The following is a 20,160-nucleotide window of genomic DNA, read 5'->3' as shown; positions in this document are numbered from 1 at the left end:
TCAACCAAAGTTTCTCAACCATTAAACCTACACAATTGGTGTTGATGCTGCTTAGTCAAGCTGTGCTATCTCTCCTCAAAACCCAGTTCTTTTGCTTGGTTTAGTGTTTCTCTCTTTTTTCCAATTCATTGTGTTAACGTGAAGTTGTCACTATTCACCACCCAGAAAACTTTCTCACTTTTGGTACATTTTTAGTTTTGTAACTGTTTTAGTTTCAAGTGTTTGCCTCTTATTTTATGTCTTGGAAGAATGATGCCTTCTAACCATCTCTGTGCCATAGCAGATTCTTGAAAGCAGTGCTGTTTCAGGAAATGCTTGGGCTAATGCCATATCAGCAGAATTGCTGTGAGAGAAGGGCTTATACCACAGTCATTTCTTAAGTATAAATCTTATCACCAAGGACAAAACGTGAACACCAAATCCTGAGGCTTGTTCGAATTTACAAGATTATACATTTTCTAAAAAAGAAGTGGGGCGATTAGACATGCTCACAACTGAAATGCCCCATGTTCCTTGAAAATTGAGTTTGGGAAGAAGGAGGATGTAACATAGTGTAAATTGTCATGGCTCCATTGGAATCAGTGGCATTGCACCAATTTATACAGCCAAAACCTTTAATTATAAACTCTGTATTGTAACTTCAAACCTTTAATTTGTTAGTTGTTTTTTTGGTCAGTACAGCTTTTTGACCTTGTCACTTGTCATGGTGTAAGTACCACTTTTTGACTTTGAATCTTTTCTAGTGTTAATGAAGTACATGATCCTACATATCAATACAGGGTTGACACAGGTAATTTCCAGGTAAGTCAGAAATGTTTTCTTTGCTATTAATTTGTCAAATGGAGTTAGGCAATACAAGGAGGTGGGGGCTGTTCTTCTATTAAAATCTGTAATGCAGTTTAGAAAATAGCAAATGCTGGTCAAATGGTCTTATTCTGACTAGGGCACTTTTAATTTTGCTTTAGATCACGCATAGGCCATGTTGAGCTCCATGCCAATGAGACGAGTAAATTGTCTTGCAAATCTGCAGATTCAGTACCATGAGTGTAGTCATGGACTCATGGCAGTTGGGATTGAAAGAAAAAACGTTTAAGCCTCTTAAGTCAATTTTGTCCATCTTTACTCCTGGCAGGACCCTCTGTCCTAGTAAATTTCAGACTTTCTTGTTGTAAAGGAAGATATGATTTACATGGGTCCTTGCACTGTTCTCGGGAGCTGTGTTTTTAGAAAATCATTGAGATTGAGCTCACTGTGAACTCAGTGAACAGAATGATGACTTCTACTAAACATTGTTTCTTTACATTCCCCAAAAATTTACCATGATGTGTAGCCATCCTCATTTTGTACTTCCTTTCATGAGCCTACTTTTCCTGAATAAATGGACCGTTATATGTTGTGCTTTGGGAAATAATGAGGGAAGAAGGAATCAACCAAATCTCGTTAAATAATAAAACCTAACATTCTTCCTTATAGGGAATGAAAATCTTCTTCCTTGTGGTGGCAACTACATATGTTCTTTACCTTTTGTTCCTGATAGTGAGGGCATGCTCAGAACTTCGTAACATGCCTTATGTTGGTAAGGAATATTTCTTTTGATTCTTTCCCAAGCAGGCTTGCTTCTCCTAGATGTAGCTGTAAATTTGCTAATAACAACTTTTCTCAATTGTTTTCAGATCTCAGGTTAAAATTCTTGACCGCATTAACCTTTGTGGTGCTTGTAATTAGGTAAGGCTCTTGAAAGTACATTTCTCAGTACTGTAACCTTTTTTTCAGGGCTTTGAATACATTTTATTCATAATAAAATTGTCAGCGAAACTGAGAAATGTCTTTTGATGTGATTTTTTATGGCAAGCATTTTTGATTTTTTTTAACTCTTCTTGAGGTTCCTAGAGCTAACTATATTATTTCCATTACTACATCAATGCAGAGCAGGATTTAGAGGTTCACTTGACAGATGTTTTCTGTGGTCTGCGGTATGCCATTCAACTCTTTTGGAGCTTTGTAAGCTTCACTTCTGCTTTGATTTTCTTAGATGTTTGTTACTATCTGTCTCTCTCAGTGCAGTCAGTTATTTCAAATTACTGTTGGCTCTTATATTGTCTGTAGTGGGTGAAATCTGAGGGAATTAGATCATGGAGGGTTTTTTGAGTTTTTTTTTCTGCTTTACTCAGTTGACTGCTGACTTTTAATCACAAAGGAATAATTTTTAATTTGGAACTTTGAAAGCAAATGTGTCTTAAAATAAATGGTCAGCACGTTAATATAATTATTGTCTCGTCAATGCTATCAAGCTACCATTTCAGTTTTATAGTTTAAAGACTTAGTGCAACCCATATGCTTTTAACTTTCTTTCCACAGCATTGTTATACTCTACCTACGCTTTGGAGCACAAGTTCTACAGGACAACTTTGTTGCTGAGCTGTCAACTCATTATCAGAACTATATCCTTGCGTTGTGGTACTGCTCAAGTAGGAATGTTAATTTGTTTTCGTGCAGAAGGCACTTTAAAATGATGTACCTAAGGATTGAGGCCTTTGACTTCTAGGTGGGCTTTTGAAGTTCACTTTGGTCAGTTCCATGTCAGCATTTTGCAGTGGCTGTTTGTAAAGATTATAAGCTGAGACAGTTTCAGTCTAATTTGTTTACATTATATAAATCACAACTGCATTTGCTACTCCTCAACAGGAATGAAGGCCTAGATATGCATGCATTTTAACATTTAAGTAATTTGAACAAGTTATTCTGACAAATCTGGCTGTATTTACTGCATGAATTCAGTTTGATAAACACCTCTCGGTTGGCATGGGGCATTTCAAAATGCCTGAGAAATTAATAGCTTAGAAGTCACCGAAAATGCTTTTGTGTATTGGTCTAAGTCCACCTGTGGAAGAGGTCACAGAGAGAATTCAAGTGACTTAAGAGAGACTTATACATTACAAACTGTATTTTTGGACCTGAACTATGAGCTCCTAGTTCATTCTACTTTCTGAAAGTGTCTGTGTGACTGCAGTTGCTCCGGTTACTGATAAGCTTACATATATGTTGGGTGCTACTAGAAAACAATATGTGAAGCCTGTAGTATTTTCCCAAAATGATGGCATGAAGCCATCTTCAGATTTATATCTACAAATAGTTCTTTCTCTTTCCTTCTCAGTTGCTGTGCCAAGGAAGAACGTTTTTAAAAATAAACAAAACAAATTAAACCCCATCTTACTCAGCTTTCTTTCAGTATTGAAGGCAGACTATTCAATTCACTATGCACTCCAACGCTTGTAAGTAGACCTGACCTCAGCAAGTGTTGTTTGTATTAAAGCTTTGTCTTCAGTGTGAGCTTTACCTCAAAATAGCTGAGTACATTAGTAGTAATTGAATTTAAAACATGCAGTTATGTGTAACCATTCATGCTCTCAAACTTACATTAAGATAATTCTTTCCATTGAAAGAGCATATATATGGTTTGATTTGTGTTTCCAAAGTTAATATATCTGGAGCTGTATTGAGCAAAATCCTTGACACTTACTACCAGCAGAATTCTTATCATTTTATGGTTTATTGAACTTTTATCTCTACACATTAGCCTTCGTGTATTCCCCCTCAAAGAATGCGCTGTATGGTAAGTGTAAGCATTTATCTGGCAAACATAGGTGGCAAGAGCTGGGGTATTAGTAGAAACTGTAAAACAATTTAGTGTTTGGGTTGTCTTATTACTGTTTAAATTTGCTTTGCCTTGGTAAAAGCAAAAGCTGCACTGCTCCTGAGCAAATTGGTACTGGAAATAGAAAGGAACACATAAAATGTATACAACTGATTAGCTAGACTCAATTCTTTAGTATATCAGGCTTATCGTCAATATGATGTTTGCATATAATACAGTCACTTTTGCACTGACTCACGGACAATTCTTAAGCAGCAACAATAGTTCATTTGCACTTTCTTCTAACAATAAGGTTAATATATTAGCATGCTGGCAAACTAAACTCTGAAATAGGTAACATGCTGTTGGAAACACAGGAGTGAAGCTGATCTCTAACGTGGGAAATAGTGGGGAAGTTACTATTGGGAGAGGGCTGCACTGAGCCTGTGGAAGGGGGGAGGTAAAGGGCTGAATCCGTGGCACTTGTGGTTTTACATTTCTAGAGGATGCAGTCGGACTCACATCATGATTATAAAGCATTATCCCTCTCTAACAGATAAAGATGCTGTAAAATAAATATTTATACTGAGTGCAGTACTTGCTTTAAGCATTGAGTTTAAAATATAGAACCACAGAATAGCCCAGGTTGGAAGGGACCTAGGAAGATCGTCTGGTCCAACCTTTAATGGAAAGGTAGCCTAGATCTGGCACCCTGTCCAATCACATCTCGCATGCTGAGAGGTGTGCAGGAAGAAGGCACTAAATGGAGCTGGCCCTTTCTCTAAACTTTTTAGAGATGAGATGGATGGAACTATTACAGAAAAATGCTTTTTTTTTCCATTAGGACAAGACACATGGCTGGGTGAGGATGAAGTTAAAAACTTGCTGTTGTGTTGCAAAAAGTATTAGTTTATAGAGGGAGGAAGTAAAAAGCTGTCAGGAGAAAAATGTTTATGGCAAATTGCTGGATAGACTTTTACTTGCATATAATTATGAACTGCAGCTAAGCAGCACAGGCTATGCAAGAAATGAAGTTCCATTGTCATAAATAGCCAGTGGAAGGTATGTGCTTCCTTTCACCTCACCATAAAGGTACAACTACTTCCTCATCTCTTACAAGAATGTGAAATAACTGTCTAATCGTTGATTTTCATACAACTTTGGTCTCCTATATTTGTAGCTTAGAAATAACCAAGAAGTTAATGAAGTCTGCACTTTTAAAATATGTATCAACTTTTGAATAATGATTAAGACTAATGAAATACTACTTAATTGCTCTTATGTGCAGGCTGAAATAATAATATGACATAGGAGACTGCACAGGGGGAGAAATCCACTTATGCAATGTGGAGAATATCTATCTGTCTACAAATAAGATAAAAAGATTATGTTATCTCCTTGTCTGTTAAAGAGTACCATGATGATGTGGCTGAAGGGTGAAGAATTTAAAACAGGATTCCTGTTTGGATATACTTGAGTTGAATTGCAATTGCAACTATCTTGGAAGTTGTTAGGTCTGTTGCTTCAGGGTTGGAGTAGAAATACAGCCACATTTCAATATTAAATGCACTAAATAAGTCCTTATTTGTATTTTCCAGAATCACAGTTGAAAGACAATCCTGCCTTTTCTATGCTGAATGATTCAGATGACGATGTGATTTATGGGTAAGATTATAGAATACCTATGGAAGGTTACTTTTGGTGTGTTATTTTTGTAATGTTCTTCTCCATATTCATTAAATAAGTGAAGTCTTCATAGCCTGTTAGTGAAAGTGTTCTGCCTAAAGAACAGAAAGATAGCCTTATTCTGAAACAGAAATGCAATGAGAATGCATGTTATTTTGTTTTTATGGTTTCTAAAAGGGATTGCCATGGCACTTATACAAACAGGTAAGAAAGTATGAGGATGCTAGTAGGTCGTGGAGTGAAGGGAACAAGAGCTGTGAAAGGGAAAGGACTTCCTTTAAAACTGGGAAGCATTGCAGAAGTCAGGTGGAGTTAGCAAAGAGGCTGTCTTATATAGGTGCTTCAGAGAAGAAGAATGACTCTTCTTAAGTATCTGTTACTTACTGAAATAAGAATAATCAAATGTAGCAAAACTTCCTGGACTTGTGTGAGTTTATGTAATATGAGAATTCTAGTAGTACTTAAACCCCGTCCTAGTCAGGTGTCTCTGCAGTGGACAATGAACAACTCATTTATCTGCCCTTGATGTTTTCATCTCTTGCCAAAGACACTGAAACTGCTGGAACAGTGAGAGCGGGATTAATACTGTAGTAACTTCAAGAAGTCTGTGCTAGACTAGCTATATGCGTTGTCTTAAATGGCTTGCCTCTGTTTAGTTAGATTAGTAGTGGTAGTACCAGCTTGCTTCTGTATGAATCCTTGTGAAAAACGGCTTATAGTTACTGGAGTAACTTTTATTATGCATCATCCTCTGGAAAGAAGTCCCCTATATTTTTCATATCTTCAAAAAGGAAGAAAAACAGATACCACCTTCTTACCCAAATAACGATTTGATGCCTCAGTGTAGTTTAGAACATCCCTATTTAATTTGGGCTTCCTATCTAGACACCATGTGCACAACTTTTAACAAGTATCTGTTTCACAGGAGTGACTATGAAGAAATGCCACTTCAGAATGGCCAAGCTATTAGAGCCAAGTATAAAGAGGAATCGGACAGTGATTGATTGATTTTGATGTACACAGACTTGTTCAGCTGGAATTAAGCCAATTTTGAAGTTTTCCTAGATGGACAACTTCCTTGGCTTCCTTACAGTCTGCTGTCGCCTGAACACCAACTCCCAGGAAGGATATCCTGCTTCTGCTTCTGTTTACAAAATTAAAACTGAGAGAAAAGAATGCTTGAAAAGGGTGTGGGGAAAATGTAAGAAACCAACATTTTTACACGTCTTATACCTGATAGCAGGATGTCTGTGGACTCACATCTTCTGGTCTGTTTCCATTTAGGATTGTCACTGATTATGCGCTGATTTTAAAATTTCCTCCTTGCTCCTTCTTTGTTTTTTTTTTTTTCTTGAGGTTTGGATTCCGTACAGCGTGCTGTCATTCATCTGTTGCATTTGTGTTGGCTCCTCTGAATATTGTCCCCTGCTGTACGAAGTGCCTCATTTCCCTTTGAATTTTCTATCTTAGTCTTTTGAGCTGGAGACAGGGAATGATGTGTTCTAGGGTTTTATCATTTTTTTAAGGCAAGAAAACACAAGCTTTTTATTCTTCCTTTGAAGAAGTGATATAGACTTAAGGCCATTTTTAAAATTCATTTCAATGAGTTTACCAGATTTGAACATGCGAGATATGTGCAAATGATAATCAAGTTCTGATAAGCCAAACTAGCCTCAGTGGTGTGAATTTATTTGTATAATGTGTGTTTCGTAACATGCTTTACTACCACAACAGAAGGGTTTGGTTTGGTTTTTTTTTGTTTAGATTTTTTTTTTTTAAACAGCCTAAATATTTTTCAAATGGAAATATTTAGGCAACAAATCTCAGAAGGAAACTAGTGCTCTTATTTCTGGTTTTTTTTTTTGGTATGCTGGAGGAGATTGTTACACTTACAGAGAATACAGCATGAAAATTTCATAGAGAATTACAATTTCAATTTTCTAAACATTTCATTTTAAAGGCTTTTTGTACATGAGAATTATTCCTCAAGTGGTATTAATAGATATTTAACCTACATCCTAGGAACAATCCTGGTTCCTCATGTATTGAACATGAGAGTTAGCATTTATGCATGTTCTATGCATAGTTCAACTCAATCCTACCAGTCACCACCTATACTGATGGGAACTTTTACTGGAAAACACATTTTGTGATTGTCTGTATTCCAGTCTGTGCTGGAATGGAGTTACAAGGGAATTAATTATTCCTTGTACAATGCTGCTGCTTCTCTATTTAAAAGTTGGTTTTCTCCTACAATGTTTTTCAGTTCTTTATTTAAGTGTATGCTGTTTGTTTCTAACTACTTTTGTTTTCAGGTACTTGACCTGTCTAAAAGTATCTTTTTTTTTTTTTCATGGATTCGTAACTGTGATTTGCTATTGTAAAATTTCTCTGCCCTGCTGCTGTTGGAAAAGTCTCTCAAAAGCACCGTTAATCTATTGGATAGCAAACAGTACTGGCTTACAGTAGGGAATTGTGCTCATCATTGCAGTAGCTTGAGCAGAAGAGTGCAATGAAGTTCTACTAGACTTGTTGAACTGTATTGAGGAAAAGGTAGATTTGTTTTGCTTTGATGCAACAACTGTTCTAGACCATTCCCATTGCAGTAACCTCTGGTAGCTGTTTGAGATCACGAAGAGGAGACTTCATGGGACAGCAGTTTGCTTAGAGAAGACCAAAGGAACTGCTTCATTGTGGTTGCACCTTCGCTATCACAGAACAGTTCAGATTAAATCCGTGCTCTGCTAAAGACAAGAGTGGTGAGATACTGTCTGTACTTTCTATAATTATGTAGAGCTGTGAAATTTCTTGAGGGTATTTGAAATTTAAAACTTTCTGCACCAGAGATCATTTATTTGTTAGAAACCAAAGCACTGGTGTGTGGCTAAAGTAAGGAAGTTCCTGGGGAGGAGAGGAAGGCTTTTTTACTTTAATTTCTTAATTAATTGATGTCAGTTTAGAACGTATAGGGAAACATTAAAGAAGTATTTTAAGTTAGTGGTGGGGTGGGTTTTTCCCAGTGAACTGTAGTAAGCTGTACCATCAGCATTTCCTTTTATACCTTTTTCTTAACAAGTATGGGAGGCAATCTTATCTTATCTTGAAAGAGGTGAGCCCATTCTCATTTTCACTGTTCCCAGATGACTCCTGAGGCTTACAGCTGTTTAAATTTGCAGAGTCAAATTCGGGAGCCAACTAGGCATCCTTTGCATGCCCCAAATCCTTTTGACTTTCATTGGAGAAACAGTAGTAAAGGAATTAGGCCTTCAAAAATTATTTACATAGTCCTTATATATTCAGATCTTTTTTTCTCTGATACTGTTTAATTCTGTTGTAAATTGTTCTGAAAAGATGATCAAATGTTTGATTTGACCAATGTGCAAAGTATACTCATGTTTCTTACCACAGTCTAAACTGGTTGTTACAGTTACCAATGAAATACAGCGTTTTCCTTTGGGATTTCCTTAACTTCAGAAAATATTTTCAATCTAACTTTGAAATTATGATTGTTTCCTAAGCTGTTCTCTTTTCATTGCACTTGTCATTTTATTTGCATTAAATGTTCTACATCACTACATTCAAAGTGGAAATAGGAAAGCTGAATAGGAAATATGTACTTAAACCAAGCATCTCGCTATGAAAATAGTTTCCTTGTTAATTTTTAAAGATTATATTTAAGCAATGTTTGCCATGCAAATTAGCTTTGTATTTTGGAAGTGCTAGAGTGTAATGGTAAGCTCAGCTGAAGAACTGTCACATCAAATTCAATATATAGTAAGAAGGCAACTGCAGTGAAACAAAAAAGGAAATAGATTTGTTAGCAAGAAATCTGTTTCACTCCTCTTATTTCCACAAGTGGAAGGCAGTGGAATATTACAGTATGCATTGTAAATGACTTGGGAGCAGGCGGTGCAAGTGAAGTAGTGTAACCTAAGGGTGAAACAGAAGATACCTGGGTAAGAAACTACCCTGGCTTTCCTTTCGTTACTGCTAAAGTAATTAAGTATTCCCATCACTAGTGGAACTGTATAAAATGAGAAAATTGTAGGAAAATGCCCCTGCAGTGTTCCTGCTCTAACTGCAAGACTTCCGTGTACAGAATGACCAAGAGGGACTTTGAAGAAATCAGTAATTGCTGAGTGTAAGCCATTTTCTGTAGTACTTGTTTTAAAAATACAGCTGGTGTTGGAACTGGTTGGAAACTTTCCTAGCACTGGCAAATAATAGGAAGCATAAGGCTTGAGACAAGCAAGGAAGAGTTAGTGCAACAGATCTCTGGCATTAATACTGGGGAGAATGGTTCCAGCTAGGACCCAAAAACCAACTTTGTATCCATAGTCACTTCATTTCTCCCTCCTTTCCTTTTGCTTATGGCAGTAATATCCTTTGCATTACTGTGAAACTTTTTTTTAGAAGTCTGTAAATATGTAAAATGAAAATATGGGAAAATTGTGTACCAAAATGGTATAAAAATGTGTAAGATAAATGCTCTGTTTAATGAGAAGCTGTAATTAAATGCTGCTTTGAGGAGGCATGCATGAGGATGTGCTAAATACTCTTATGTATCTAGAAATTGTGTTAATGACAGCAAATTATCCATCTATGTTGGAAACTTCATGCTAATAGGGAATATGAAGGAAAAAATAATATTCTACTTCAAGCAAAAGCTGGGTATTGAGATTCTTGGAAGATTTCATGTGCATAATCGTTAAATATGTTCATAATAAAGTTTTATATCTTTATATTGCATCTTGGTTTTATTTTCCTTCTAGGGAGTATCTAACTCTACCATTTTTGTACCTTTCACATATTTTCTATTTACTTGTATGTTTTTATGCGTATTTGAACTAGGTTAATTGCATAAGGATGGCATCCAGGAGGCTCTGCCAGCAGATTAACCAGGGAATTAGGTTTGGGGTTGATTATCTTGCCACAGTGAGAAGGTGGAAGGACAGGTTGCTAATTTTCCTAAGAAACACTAGCTGATATACAAAGAGGAAATGGCGTTCTCCAATGGCTCCACAGTGGCTTGGCAAAGCCTGCTGGGGTCATGTTGGCAGTAAAGTTTCCCCAGGTGAATGCCAGTGCCAGCTTCCTTCAGCTTCCTTTCTGCCAAACCTGGATGCCTCACGTTGCCTCTGCCAGCATGACTGGAAGTTCTCTTCACCCTGTGGTCACGCCCCCTCTCACCAGGCCCAGGAAGGGTCCCCCCTGCTTTCAAACGGCTGGATTGTAATTGGAAGGTTTAGAGATGGTGGAGATGCTGATGTCATTCATCTTCTTACAGCTCTGTACTGTCAAGAGTCTGCTCATAGCTGGTAGACATCAAAAGTGATTGGCATGTCACCCACTACTTGGGGTGCAATCTCACTGTGTGCTGAATAAACCAGCTGTAAACTTATCTGCACAAACGGATAGTGTGCTGTAATAGCAGCAATGGCAGTGCTATTTACCAGCAGCAGTTAAGTCTGCAGCCATTTCCTTCAGGTTTCATTTACTTAAACTCATTAATGAAGATGGGTCACGCTAGTTTGTGGCAGCCCCTCCAGATCAGGGCTGACACACCCTGATTCCTGTGGCTGTAGTCATGAAGAGCCATGGCAGTAACCTAGAGACAGGAAACAGAGACTGGCTTTGTAATTCCCTTCTGACCACTCCAGCCCACAGTCTGTGCTATTTTTTTTTTTCACGGCCCAGCCTTTTTTTAACCTAGAGCAAGGACTCTGCAAGCTCAGCGCCATAATGCGTTACTTTGGCATTGAGATGAGCTGGCCAGCAGTCTTTGAAAAAGTTCTTAAAACTAAGATGTTTGAAGATAAATCTGAAAACTGTGAACTGCATAACATCGAGTCTGTAATAGGCAACATCTATAGTATTTTACGGAAAAGCTCTATCTTAACTCCCAAACCCCATCCAACCCTAAATCTCTTTCTGTAGTCCTAAAACCGTTACATTAGAAGCTTTTATTATTGCTCACATGTAAAACAATCTATAAAACTGTATCTACCTTGCCATAGCACAACTTCTGTTTTAATGCAACAGGGTTGTTTTTTCCCCCTTTCATAAAGCTTTTAAACTGATGAATGTCTCACTTTTTTTCTTCAGTCCAGCACGTGTATGAACCAACAAAACATGAACAAAGGACAAGAAACGTTTGAATGGCTGGATCAAGGAGCCCAGTGTTTCTAGAAGTAAGTACTGACACCAAAAAACTATTTCCTTTAGCCATAAATAAATAGCTGAGTAGGCATTACACTGCCAGCATTATACTGGCATGCTGATGGAAAGGAGATAAAGTATCCAACCATCCAGATTAAAAATTTCCTTAGCATTTTCAGAGATCAAAGATTTAGTCTCTTGATGACAAGTTTCTCTCAACCTGATGACTATTTCAGGCACTTTATTCAATCGATCTTGGTTGAATATTTTCTTTTTACAGATGTTTTATCATTTCCAACACTGAATACTCAGTGCCATGTTCCTAGTCAAACTCATGCTAAAACTCTCCCTGCTACAGAAATGTAAGGTTTATAGTCCTCAGTCTAAGGTATGTACACTAGGATGTATAATAGAATAAAGTAGTGTCTGACCACAGAGATGTGCTTACAGAGATGTTAACTAGTATGCTAGCAGAAATACGAGGTCTGGTGTGTTGTCTTGTTCTGAACTCCTGCACACGAGTATTATCCAACAGAGGGTAAGAAAACGTCTATATTTGAACACATGTCCATTCATACAGAGTGAAGCAACAGAGCTGAGCTTTGTCTCTTTGTGGCAGGTTAGATAATGTTCTGTAACCATTTCTTTGTCTCTCCCCTCCCACTCTTGGTTCCCAAGCTGCAGGGTCGGTCTTGGGTTTATTTGTGTCAGACATTGGACACTATATGAAAAGTCTCAAATGTACCAATCTCAAACCTGTTGATAAAGACAACTTTTTTGTCTGACTAGGAAAGGAATAGAGTTGGAGCCTTGCCTAGCACAGGGTTTTCTAGAGTCTGTTTGGATACACTGCGTAGAATTGTAACAGTGAGCACTCCTGTCCACCCGGCACTATGAAAAACAAACCCTTTACTGCCATTTGATTTTTCAGTATTACATCTTTCCAAATCATGGAAATGTACTATTGTAGCAGCAGTCACCTCATTCTAAACAGCTTTCATTGAGAGCCAGATTCTGAAACAGGTGACAGGGCTTCCTAAATCTAAGAAAATGCAGGTCACACAACTGACTCCAGCTCAGGAATACTCTCCCATACCTGCTTTGTAAGTAATTCTTTCAACCTCACTAGCAGGGAACTGCTCCTTAAAGAAGCAGCACAGCAGTTGACAGTGTCAGTTTGGGTTCATAGCATGCTCCCATTTCGTTAATTAGCTGAGAAAGAAAACCATATCCAAGTCCAAACTGAAAACTTGTTCTACTTGTTATTCCGCTGCAATTTTACTCTAGAAGGCAGGAGACTTCCCTGTTATTTAATCATGTTGCCTTGAGGCAGTTTTTGCCCCCTTTCAGAAAGGATAATGTTTCACCAACTATCAGAACTCATCACACTCACAATCAGCAAAATCAATGGAAGTAGCAGGTAAGTTCAAGGCCTACTTAATATATTTCAGTGGCTGCAGCAGGGAGTGATTATCCCCACAGATCCTGTTGAGCACTTCTAGAACGTAGAAAACTTATCCATCTTTGTCCAATGAAGACAGTAATTTCTGTTATCATTCCATGCCTTAAATGCCCTACAATCAGATTAACCAGGCCCCAAAAACGTTACTTTCTGATATACATTTGTCTCATTTTCTTGCAATTGTGTAGTGACTGGCAAAACTACGGAAGTGCTTTGTCTTCTGGTATCCATCTCAGCTACCCTAAAGAAAATTAAAATAATTAGAACTTTTTTTTCTAAATAACAAAAGAATTAGGTGTAAATGAGTCACACCAATGGTTATGAATTTCAATAATTTAATGCTAACCAAAAGTACAAAGTGTGAAAGTCAGTGTCTCATTTATATTGGTCTTAAAAAAGAAGTCTAGAGAAAGTGTTTACACTGCAGCAGATTTCAGTATTAGCACCTTGAAGAGAAGTTCTTGAAGTGTTAAGACAGAACAGCAACACTGCTACAAACATACAAAGTACAAACATAAACCATGTAACAGCATGTTTTCACATTTCTACCTTTGAAAAAAGTTACTTAAAAAGTACATTAAAACCAGAACTTGTTCAGTGTATTCACAGTTTGAAAAGAGATGGAATCAAGTGCTAGAGTAGAAAAGAAAGGGATGAAGGCAATTATATTGCAAGTCCAAAGGCACTGACGATACAGTACATAGTCTTATTCTCCCATCTCACAGTGCAGGTTCCTACAAATACAAAAGAGGGTTTCAGAGACAGAAGAACATTACAGTGATTAAATGCATACCCTTATATGCATGCTTGTAACCGTTTACATTAAGAATCTTAAGAATTAAGCTTTCACAACAGCTAAGCATTTCATATATATGAGTTATTTTGTTATTTTTCCCATTTGGCTGTGATGGTCTTACTCCAAAACTATAGCACTTGGAAATAAAGTAGTATGCTGCCCAGTCTTAAGAGAACAAGCATTAAAGCTGCAAGCTGAAAATTCCAACAGTTCTGTTCCTTACCATCACTGGAGTTGTCCCAGAAGCAAGAGCTTGCTGTATGTAGCCCAGCACCATTCTTTTGCATAATCACACAGGTCACTGTTAGTCAGCAGAGAAGCTTTTATTAATTTATCACTAATACTAATTAACATTTAGCTACATTTTTGCTTAGCATCATACATACATAAACACACACAAACTTATAAGCACTTTACGGACATGGCTCTTGCTGAGATCTACCCCCACCTGTCAGTGCACTTGACTGTACCAACTTTAACAGAAATGGGAACGCTGAGCTCACCAATGTACTTGAAAGGCTTCCCCAGCTTTGTGAGCTGGCTCAGAGTTTGCTCCACCACACTTGTCGTCCACTGGTTCACTTTGCTGTGCTGGTAGGCATTGCCACCTATGGCGCTTTCTATGGCCTATTGGCAAAAAGAACATAGAAGAAGCTGTTCTGTTGTCAGTCTACAAGGCATCCGTTAACCCATTTCAACATACAGCACTAAAGATGAGACCACAAACCCATAAAAAATTCTCAAATACTGCTTTTCCAAACTGAGTGTTGGAAGCATTTTTCAATTATTAAAAAACTTGTGGGTCAGAGTTTGAGCCAGGCACAGCAGAAATCATCACAAATCCTCTCTTCATTTTGTGCTTTTTTAATTACTATCCCAATGTTCTGAAGCTAGAGTTTTGAAAAGGGTATTACCTTTAAACAGTCCTGAAGGGACCGAAAAAATGCACACAACAACGGCTCATTCACACATATTCTTCTATCAGAATGAACTTAAGATTTTTCGGAAGAATCATTTTTGGGAAAGAACCCCAAATCAAAACAAAAGGCCCAAGTAGTTGCTGGCTACTAATACAGCAGAAGCCTTCAGCCAAATTATCCATTTTACTCAGGAGGAGAGTTCCTCCTCTAAGATACAACTAAAAGTACACGAAAGTGCCGTGGTTTTCACTGATAAAATTTTTCTCACAGAAATTGTTTAAAAAATAGCCATGAAATTACTTCAGATTCAGAAGAAACAGAAGCACGTATTTAATAAAGCATGTGTATTCAATTTACAGAACCTAACCAAAACAGTTGTTTTGCAAGAAGAAAAAGATTGCACTAGCTTACAAGAAGAATTCTGGGCACAAAACCCAAATCCCTCTGGAAATTTTCTAGACAGGAAATTCATGTTTCTTAGCAACATGAATAGTTCAATCATTTCAAGCAAACAAGAACTCATTTTGAAGGAAAAGCATCTCGAAAGAACAGTAACATGCATACGCACACAGCCCATAAAAAAATCTCCATATGCTACTGAAACATAAAAACATTCCCCTAGAAATTGATAGGGATGCACCGCAACCAGAGAGGGGCATATGAAATTATTTTCATTATCTTTTGGATTTGTAATACATATCACAACTAAAGCTAGGTGTAATTCCCACTTGAAGTACTTATGCTGGTTAAATCAACAATTATCTCTACTTTGATAGCAACCTATGTAAAAATCTATTACGTATCTGTTATCAGATTTTCCTGAATGCCTTTTAGCACACAGCATATAAATGCATACAGCAACAAAATGAAAGTGTTAGTTTACCTCTTTAATGATGCCACTGACTTCATCAACAACAAAGGAAGTCTAGAAAAAAAAGCAGAATTTAAATAATCAGTGGACACATTCTTATGTTTACAGAGTTCAAGGTCTGTTAAGAACATGCACAAGAAGCTTAATTTATGCTCAACAGATTTCTTGCAAGTCAGAAGATATCAAGTCTTCCTTTATTTGCTCTTACGGCTCCCTGAACCCAGTCAAGTTAACATTCTCAGAGGAATGAAAATTAACAGACAAACTAATATCAGCTGGCCTTTTGAGTCAAAGTTTTCAAATTTTAATTCGAAAGTATTTTAAAATAGTATGCATAACACTTCTGTATATATATATTTTTCTCATTTTACAGTTAAGTGTTAATTTCCAGAGTTCACAGCGAGGTTGCACAGATAACCTCAGTGGCAGACACAGCACACAGTTAAATGAAACCAACATCTCCAGGGCACTGATGTGGACAAAACATCAATTCACAGCTCAACAAAAAGCTGTCATGACAATCTCAGCTGCAGATAAGAAGAAAACTGTCCTTTGGAAGCCAAAGGGGAAATCTAGCTTGTTGGACTTCCCACCACCTTCAGCCTTCTCTCGGGCTCCAGGGAGCAGAGATAGAGCATGTGGAATGGGGACAGAGAAGGCCCCAACTTTTTACTAATCGTAAAACTACTACCTGTTTTCTTGTACGGTCAGTACACTTTCCCGTTTCAGTCCCTCAGCTATTGCTGCTTCCCAGGTAAGCTGGTTAAGCCACTCTGCCACCAGGCTGCCAACCAAAGAGCTGGGGAGCCACAGCAGGTGGGATCCTGCATGACATCGCAAGCCACACGCCAGCTGGCATTGGTACTACAAGGGCCTCATAGCCTCACCCCACACACGAGAAGAAAGGAATCAATCACACAAAAGAAATGCACCTAACAGTAAACTAATTGATAGCAGAAGACTGAATAAGGATTTCAAGATTAACCTAATCAAGCATATGCTGACTGAGTTTTCACTGGGAGGTCTGTCAGCTTCTGCAGCTGGCAAACATCAATAGCAGCATAATTCAGGTCCGCAGGCAGGACCAAATTAGGAGAATTTCAGCATTACATTCACAAATCTTTGGTCAGAAAAAGGTGAAGAGTATAGCCAGCTTCAAGGACAGGCCACATTCAGAAAGATGCTAGCAGCTGAGTATTCTCCTTAGGAAAAGAAGGAGCATGCCCCGGGAGACATGCAGGCAACACCTTTTCTCTAACAGTTCAGAGGCATCAACTTGCTTGCACACTTCAACATTTTTAAAAGCTTTTATGTGCTATGGCAAGCTGGCTTTTATCGTCAGCTTCTTGACTTTGATTTAATTTTAATATGCTTCATTTACGTTTATGGTGCTGAATTTTATGGGCACTTACATTTAAGGTACACCAGTGTATTTAACCAAACAAGAGCTACAATTACCAAAACGTCCTTTCCCAGGGAGTGTAAGTTAAGAATTCATGTGCCAGACGTGTTGGCTCACACGAGGCACGCTCTCAGGCAAGATGATAAACCACTTATAGATTTTTATTCACAAAGTCTAAAGCTCTGTACAGAAACGCCTTTGAGTGAGCACAAAGATGGTTCACTAAAGGAAGCTGAATTCAATTCAACTCATTCTCAAAGGTACTAAGATATCTAATTTGTACTGAAACAAGTAGGAACAAGCCATAGACAGATGTGTGAATTTGTTTCTAGAGCTGCTGTTACTACTTCTCAGCCCTTTCCCTGTTTTGGGATGAGAGTGCATATGGGTTTCAATACGTGACAAAAGAGAACGTAAAGACCCAATACAGCTTTGTGATTTGTGCGCTGTAACTGAGTTGTCAAATAATACAACACTGTGCCACTGTTTTATAAGATAAGATAAACGCTTTTTATATTAAAAAATAAAGAGAAAACATCCAGAAGCTTTGTGATTTCCCTGCTCCACCTCTCTGGCACAAGGCGAGCAGACTCGATGTTTCCAATACCTTGTTTAAAGGGGTGTTCCCAGGCAACGAATGTAAACTGCAAAGCAGCACTTTGAGTAATTCTGAAGATATTTTTGAAAACAGTTATAAGAATGATGTTCAAGTATGTTAATTATCAGGCTTTTTAATATCTGTAACTGTATATAACACAGGCCAGGCCTAAACGAGGCTTTTAGAACAGCACAAGCACCTCCACCCCTAACACCGCTATGCTATTGTCTAACCAAGTCACAATGCAGCTGTGTAAGGACAATGCAGCAAATTGTCACAGCTCGAAAAAGCTGTCCCTCTGCAAGGGGAACACTTGCTAGGTAGTAGTCTAACATGACCTCTTCATTTATCGGCTCTGTACCTGCGTTAGTGGGGTACAATACGACAGCCGTCTCATTAGAATCATATAATGGTTTGGGTTGGAAAGGACCTTAAAGATCACACAGTTCAAACCCCGCTGCCGTGGGCGGGGACACGTCCTACCAGACCTGGCTGCTCAAGGCCAGGCTGGATTGGGCTTCAAGGAAGGGGGCACCCACAGCTTCCCTGGGCAATCTGTTCCAGTGTCTCACCACCCTCATTATGAAGAATTTCTTCCTAATGTCTAACCTAAATCTTTCCCCTTATAATTAAAAGCCATTCCCCCTTGTCCTATTACTACGCGCCCTTGTAAAAGCCTCTCCCTAGCTTTTCTGCAGCCCTTTCAGGTACTAGAAGGTCGTTACAAGGTCTCCTCGGAGCTTTCTCTTCTGAACTCTCAGCCTGTCCTCGTATGGGAGGTGCTCCAGCCCTCTGATCATCTTTGTAGCCCTCCTCTGGACCCGCGCCACCAGCACCACGTCCTTCTTATGTTTGGGATCCCAGAACTGGACACAGGACTCCAAGTGAGGTCTCACAGGATCACTGAGGGTGCCTGTGACACGCAAGCCTCTTGCTTCAGCTCCTCTGCCCGCACAAACACAGCTCCTTCGAGCCTCCCACCGATCTCAACGCTACCAGCAAACCTCCTGCCTCAGCCTCACTCTGCCCGGGGCGCCCCTCGAGTGTCTCCCCTGCAGCACCGGCTTCAGGGAGCGAAGCATCTGCGGGGGAGCGCCGGGGAGCCCGGCCCCGCGGGAACAAAGGCCGGGAGCTGCTGTCCGGGGCCGGGGGGTCGGTGTCAGACAGGCACAGCCTGAGCACTGACAGGAGCAGCCCACCCCAAAATGTTACCTCTTCCCCTGACTGGAAGTCGTCCATGTTTCCGGCGGAGCCGCCTCACGCCGCAACCGGCACCAGCACCTCCACAGGCCCCGCGCCGCTCGCGCTGCGCCTGCGCCAAGGCACGCGGCCCCCCTCCGCGTGCCCCACGCTACTCCTACTGCGCCTGCGCTAAGGCGAGCGCTCCTTATCCCCCCGCTACTCCCCCGCTACTCCTCCGCCCTGCCCTGCCCTGCCCTGCCCTGCCCTCCTGCACCGCCCCACGCCTCTCGCACTCCGCCTGCGCCTCGGCGCGCGCGCACCCTCTCCGCGCGCCCGCCGCTGCTCGCGCTGCGCCTCCGCCCCGCCCCCTCTCACGCGCTGCACCTCCACCCCGCCCCTCCCGCCCCCTCTCCACGCGCTGCCTCCGCCCCCCGCTCCCTCCTGCGACTCCGGCCGGCCCTCGCACTGCGCCTGCGCCCTCCCCGCCCGCGGGTTCCCCATCTCCTCACACCGCCCTTACCCCGCCCGCCTCCACCCACGCGCCGGGTGCGGCTCGCGCTGCTCCGCCGCGCGCCCCCGCCCCCCCCGCCTGCTCGTGCCTCCCACTGCTAGCTCGCGCCTCCCTCCGCCGCGCCCTGAGCACCCGTCGCTGCTAAAGGGTCCGCGCGGTGCGCGGTTTCCATGGCGACAGGGAGGCCGTGGGGCTGTTAGAGTGGGTCCAGAGGAGGGCTATAAAGATGTTCAGAGGGGTGGAGCACCTCCCATACGAGGACAGGCTGAGAGAGTTGGGCTTGTTCAGCCTGGAGAAGAGAAGGCTCCGAGGAGATCTTACAGGAACCTTCCAGTATCTGAAGGGGCTACAGGAAAGCCGAGGAGCAGCTCTTGATCAGGGAGGGCAGTGATAGGATGAGAGAAGAGTTAGATTAGATATTAGGAAGAAATGTTTTCATGGCTTTAAATTGGAAAAAAAAAATGGCTTTAAGTTGGAAGGGGGAAGATTCAGATTAGACATTAGGAAAAAATTCTTCATGATGAGGGTGGTGTGGCACTGGCACAGGTTGCCCAAGGAAATCCTGGATGCCCTATCCCTGGAAATGTTCAAGGCCAGGTTGGATGGGGCTTTGAGCAACCTGGTCCAGTGGGAGGTATCCCTGCCCATGGCAGGAGGGCTGGAACTGTGTGATCTTTAAGGTCCTCTTCTGACCCAAACCATGCTATGATTATGTGACAGTGCAGAGGCTCCTGGACCGGGCAGGGCGGTGGCACTTGGCAGGGTGGCAGCTCCACTGTCACATTGTCAGACGCCCCAAAGCTCGGGGCTGAGGGAGAGAAGGCTGCTTGTTGTGGGTTTTTTTTGTGCAGACAGCTTGCTATGTGTGTTCAGTGGGCGGGCATGCGAAGTGGTGAATCCCAGGGGTCTGTCCTTGGGAAGGACCATCCTGTTTCTGAA

At 40.5% G+C, this 20,160-nt stretch overlaps 2 protein-coding genes across 7 annotated transcripts in view; one reads left to right on the top strand and one right to left on the bottom strand.

Annotated features, from left to right (window-relative positions):
• The window catches only part of TMEM181 (transmembrane protein 181), a 46,387-nt gene extending 28,857 nt beyond the window's left edge, over window positions 1–17,530 (top strand). For 3 of the 6 annotated variants that reach the window (XM_054062210.1, XM_054062211.1, XM_054062209.1), the window contains exons 11-17: window positions 744–801; window positions 1,474–1,576; window positions 1,674–1,725; window positions 2,359–2,441; window positions 3,524–3,613; window positions 5,233–5,299; window positions 6,246–10,052. In XM_054062210.1, the coding sequence (XP_053918185.1) occupies window positions 744–801; window positions 1,474–1,576; window positions 1,674–1,725; window positions 2,359–2,441; window positions 3,524–3,613; window positions 5,233–5,299; window positions 6,246–6,324 (532 nt within the window). In that variant the 3' untranslated portion in view covers window positions 6,325–10,052. Of the gene's footprint in view, window positions 1–743; window positions 802–1,473; window positions 1,577–1,673; window positions 1,726–2,358; window positions 2,442–3,523; window positions 3,614–5,232; window positions 5,300–6,245; window positions 10,054–11,425; window positions 13,117–15,901 lie in introns of those variants that run through there. The other 3 variants (XR_008449086.1, XR_008449085.1, XM_009563423.2) reach the window with 3 other exon arrangements.
• DYNLT1 (dynein light chain Tctex-type 1) lies at window positions 13,260–18,900 on the bottom strand. Its single transcript, XM_054062212.1, has 5 exons — window positions 18,741–18,900; window positions 15,541–15,582; window positions 14,241–14,364; window positions 13,961–14,038; window positions 13,260–13,675 (listed from the first exon to the last, which is right to left on the bottom strand). The coding sequence occupies exons 1-5, from the start codon at window positions 18,765–18,767 to the stop codon at window positions 13,605–13,607; spliced, it is 342 nt and encodes a 113-aa protein (XP_053918187.1). The 5' UTR covers window positions 18,768–18,900; the 3' UTR covers window positions 13,260–13,604.
• Between the last annotated feature and the right edge of the window lie 1,260 nt (window positions 18,901–20,160).

The sequence above is a fragment of the Cuculus canorus genome, chromosome 3 (assembly GCF_017976375.1).
Source record: "Cuculus canorus isolate bCucCan1 chromosome 3, bCucCan1.pri, whole genome shotgun sequence".
NCBI lineage: Eukaryota > Metazoa > Chordata > Aves > Cuculiformes > Cuculidae > Cuculus > Cuculus canorus.
This window is presented reverse-complemented; position numbering and strand designations above follow the sequence as displayed.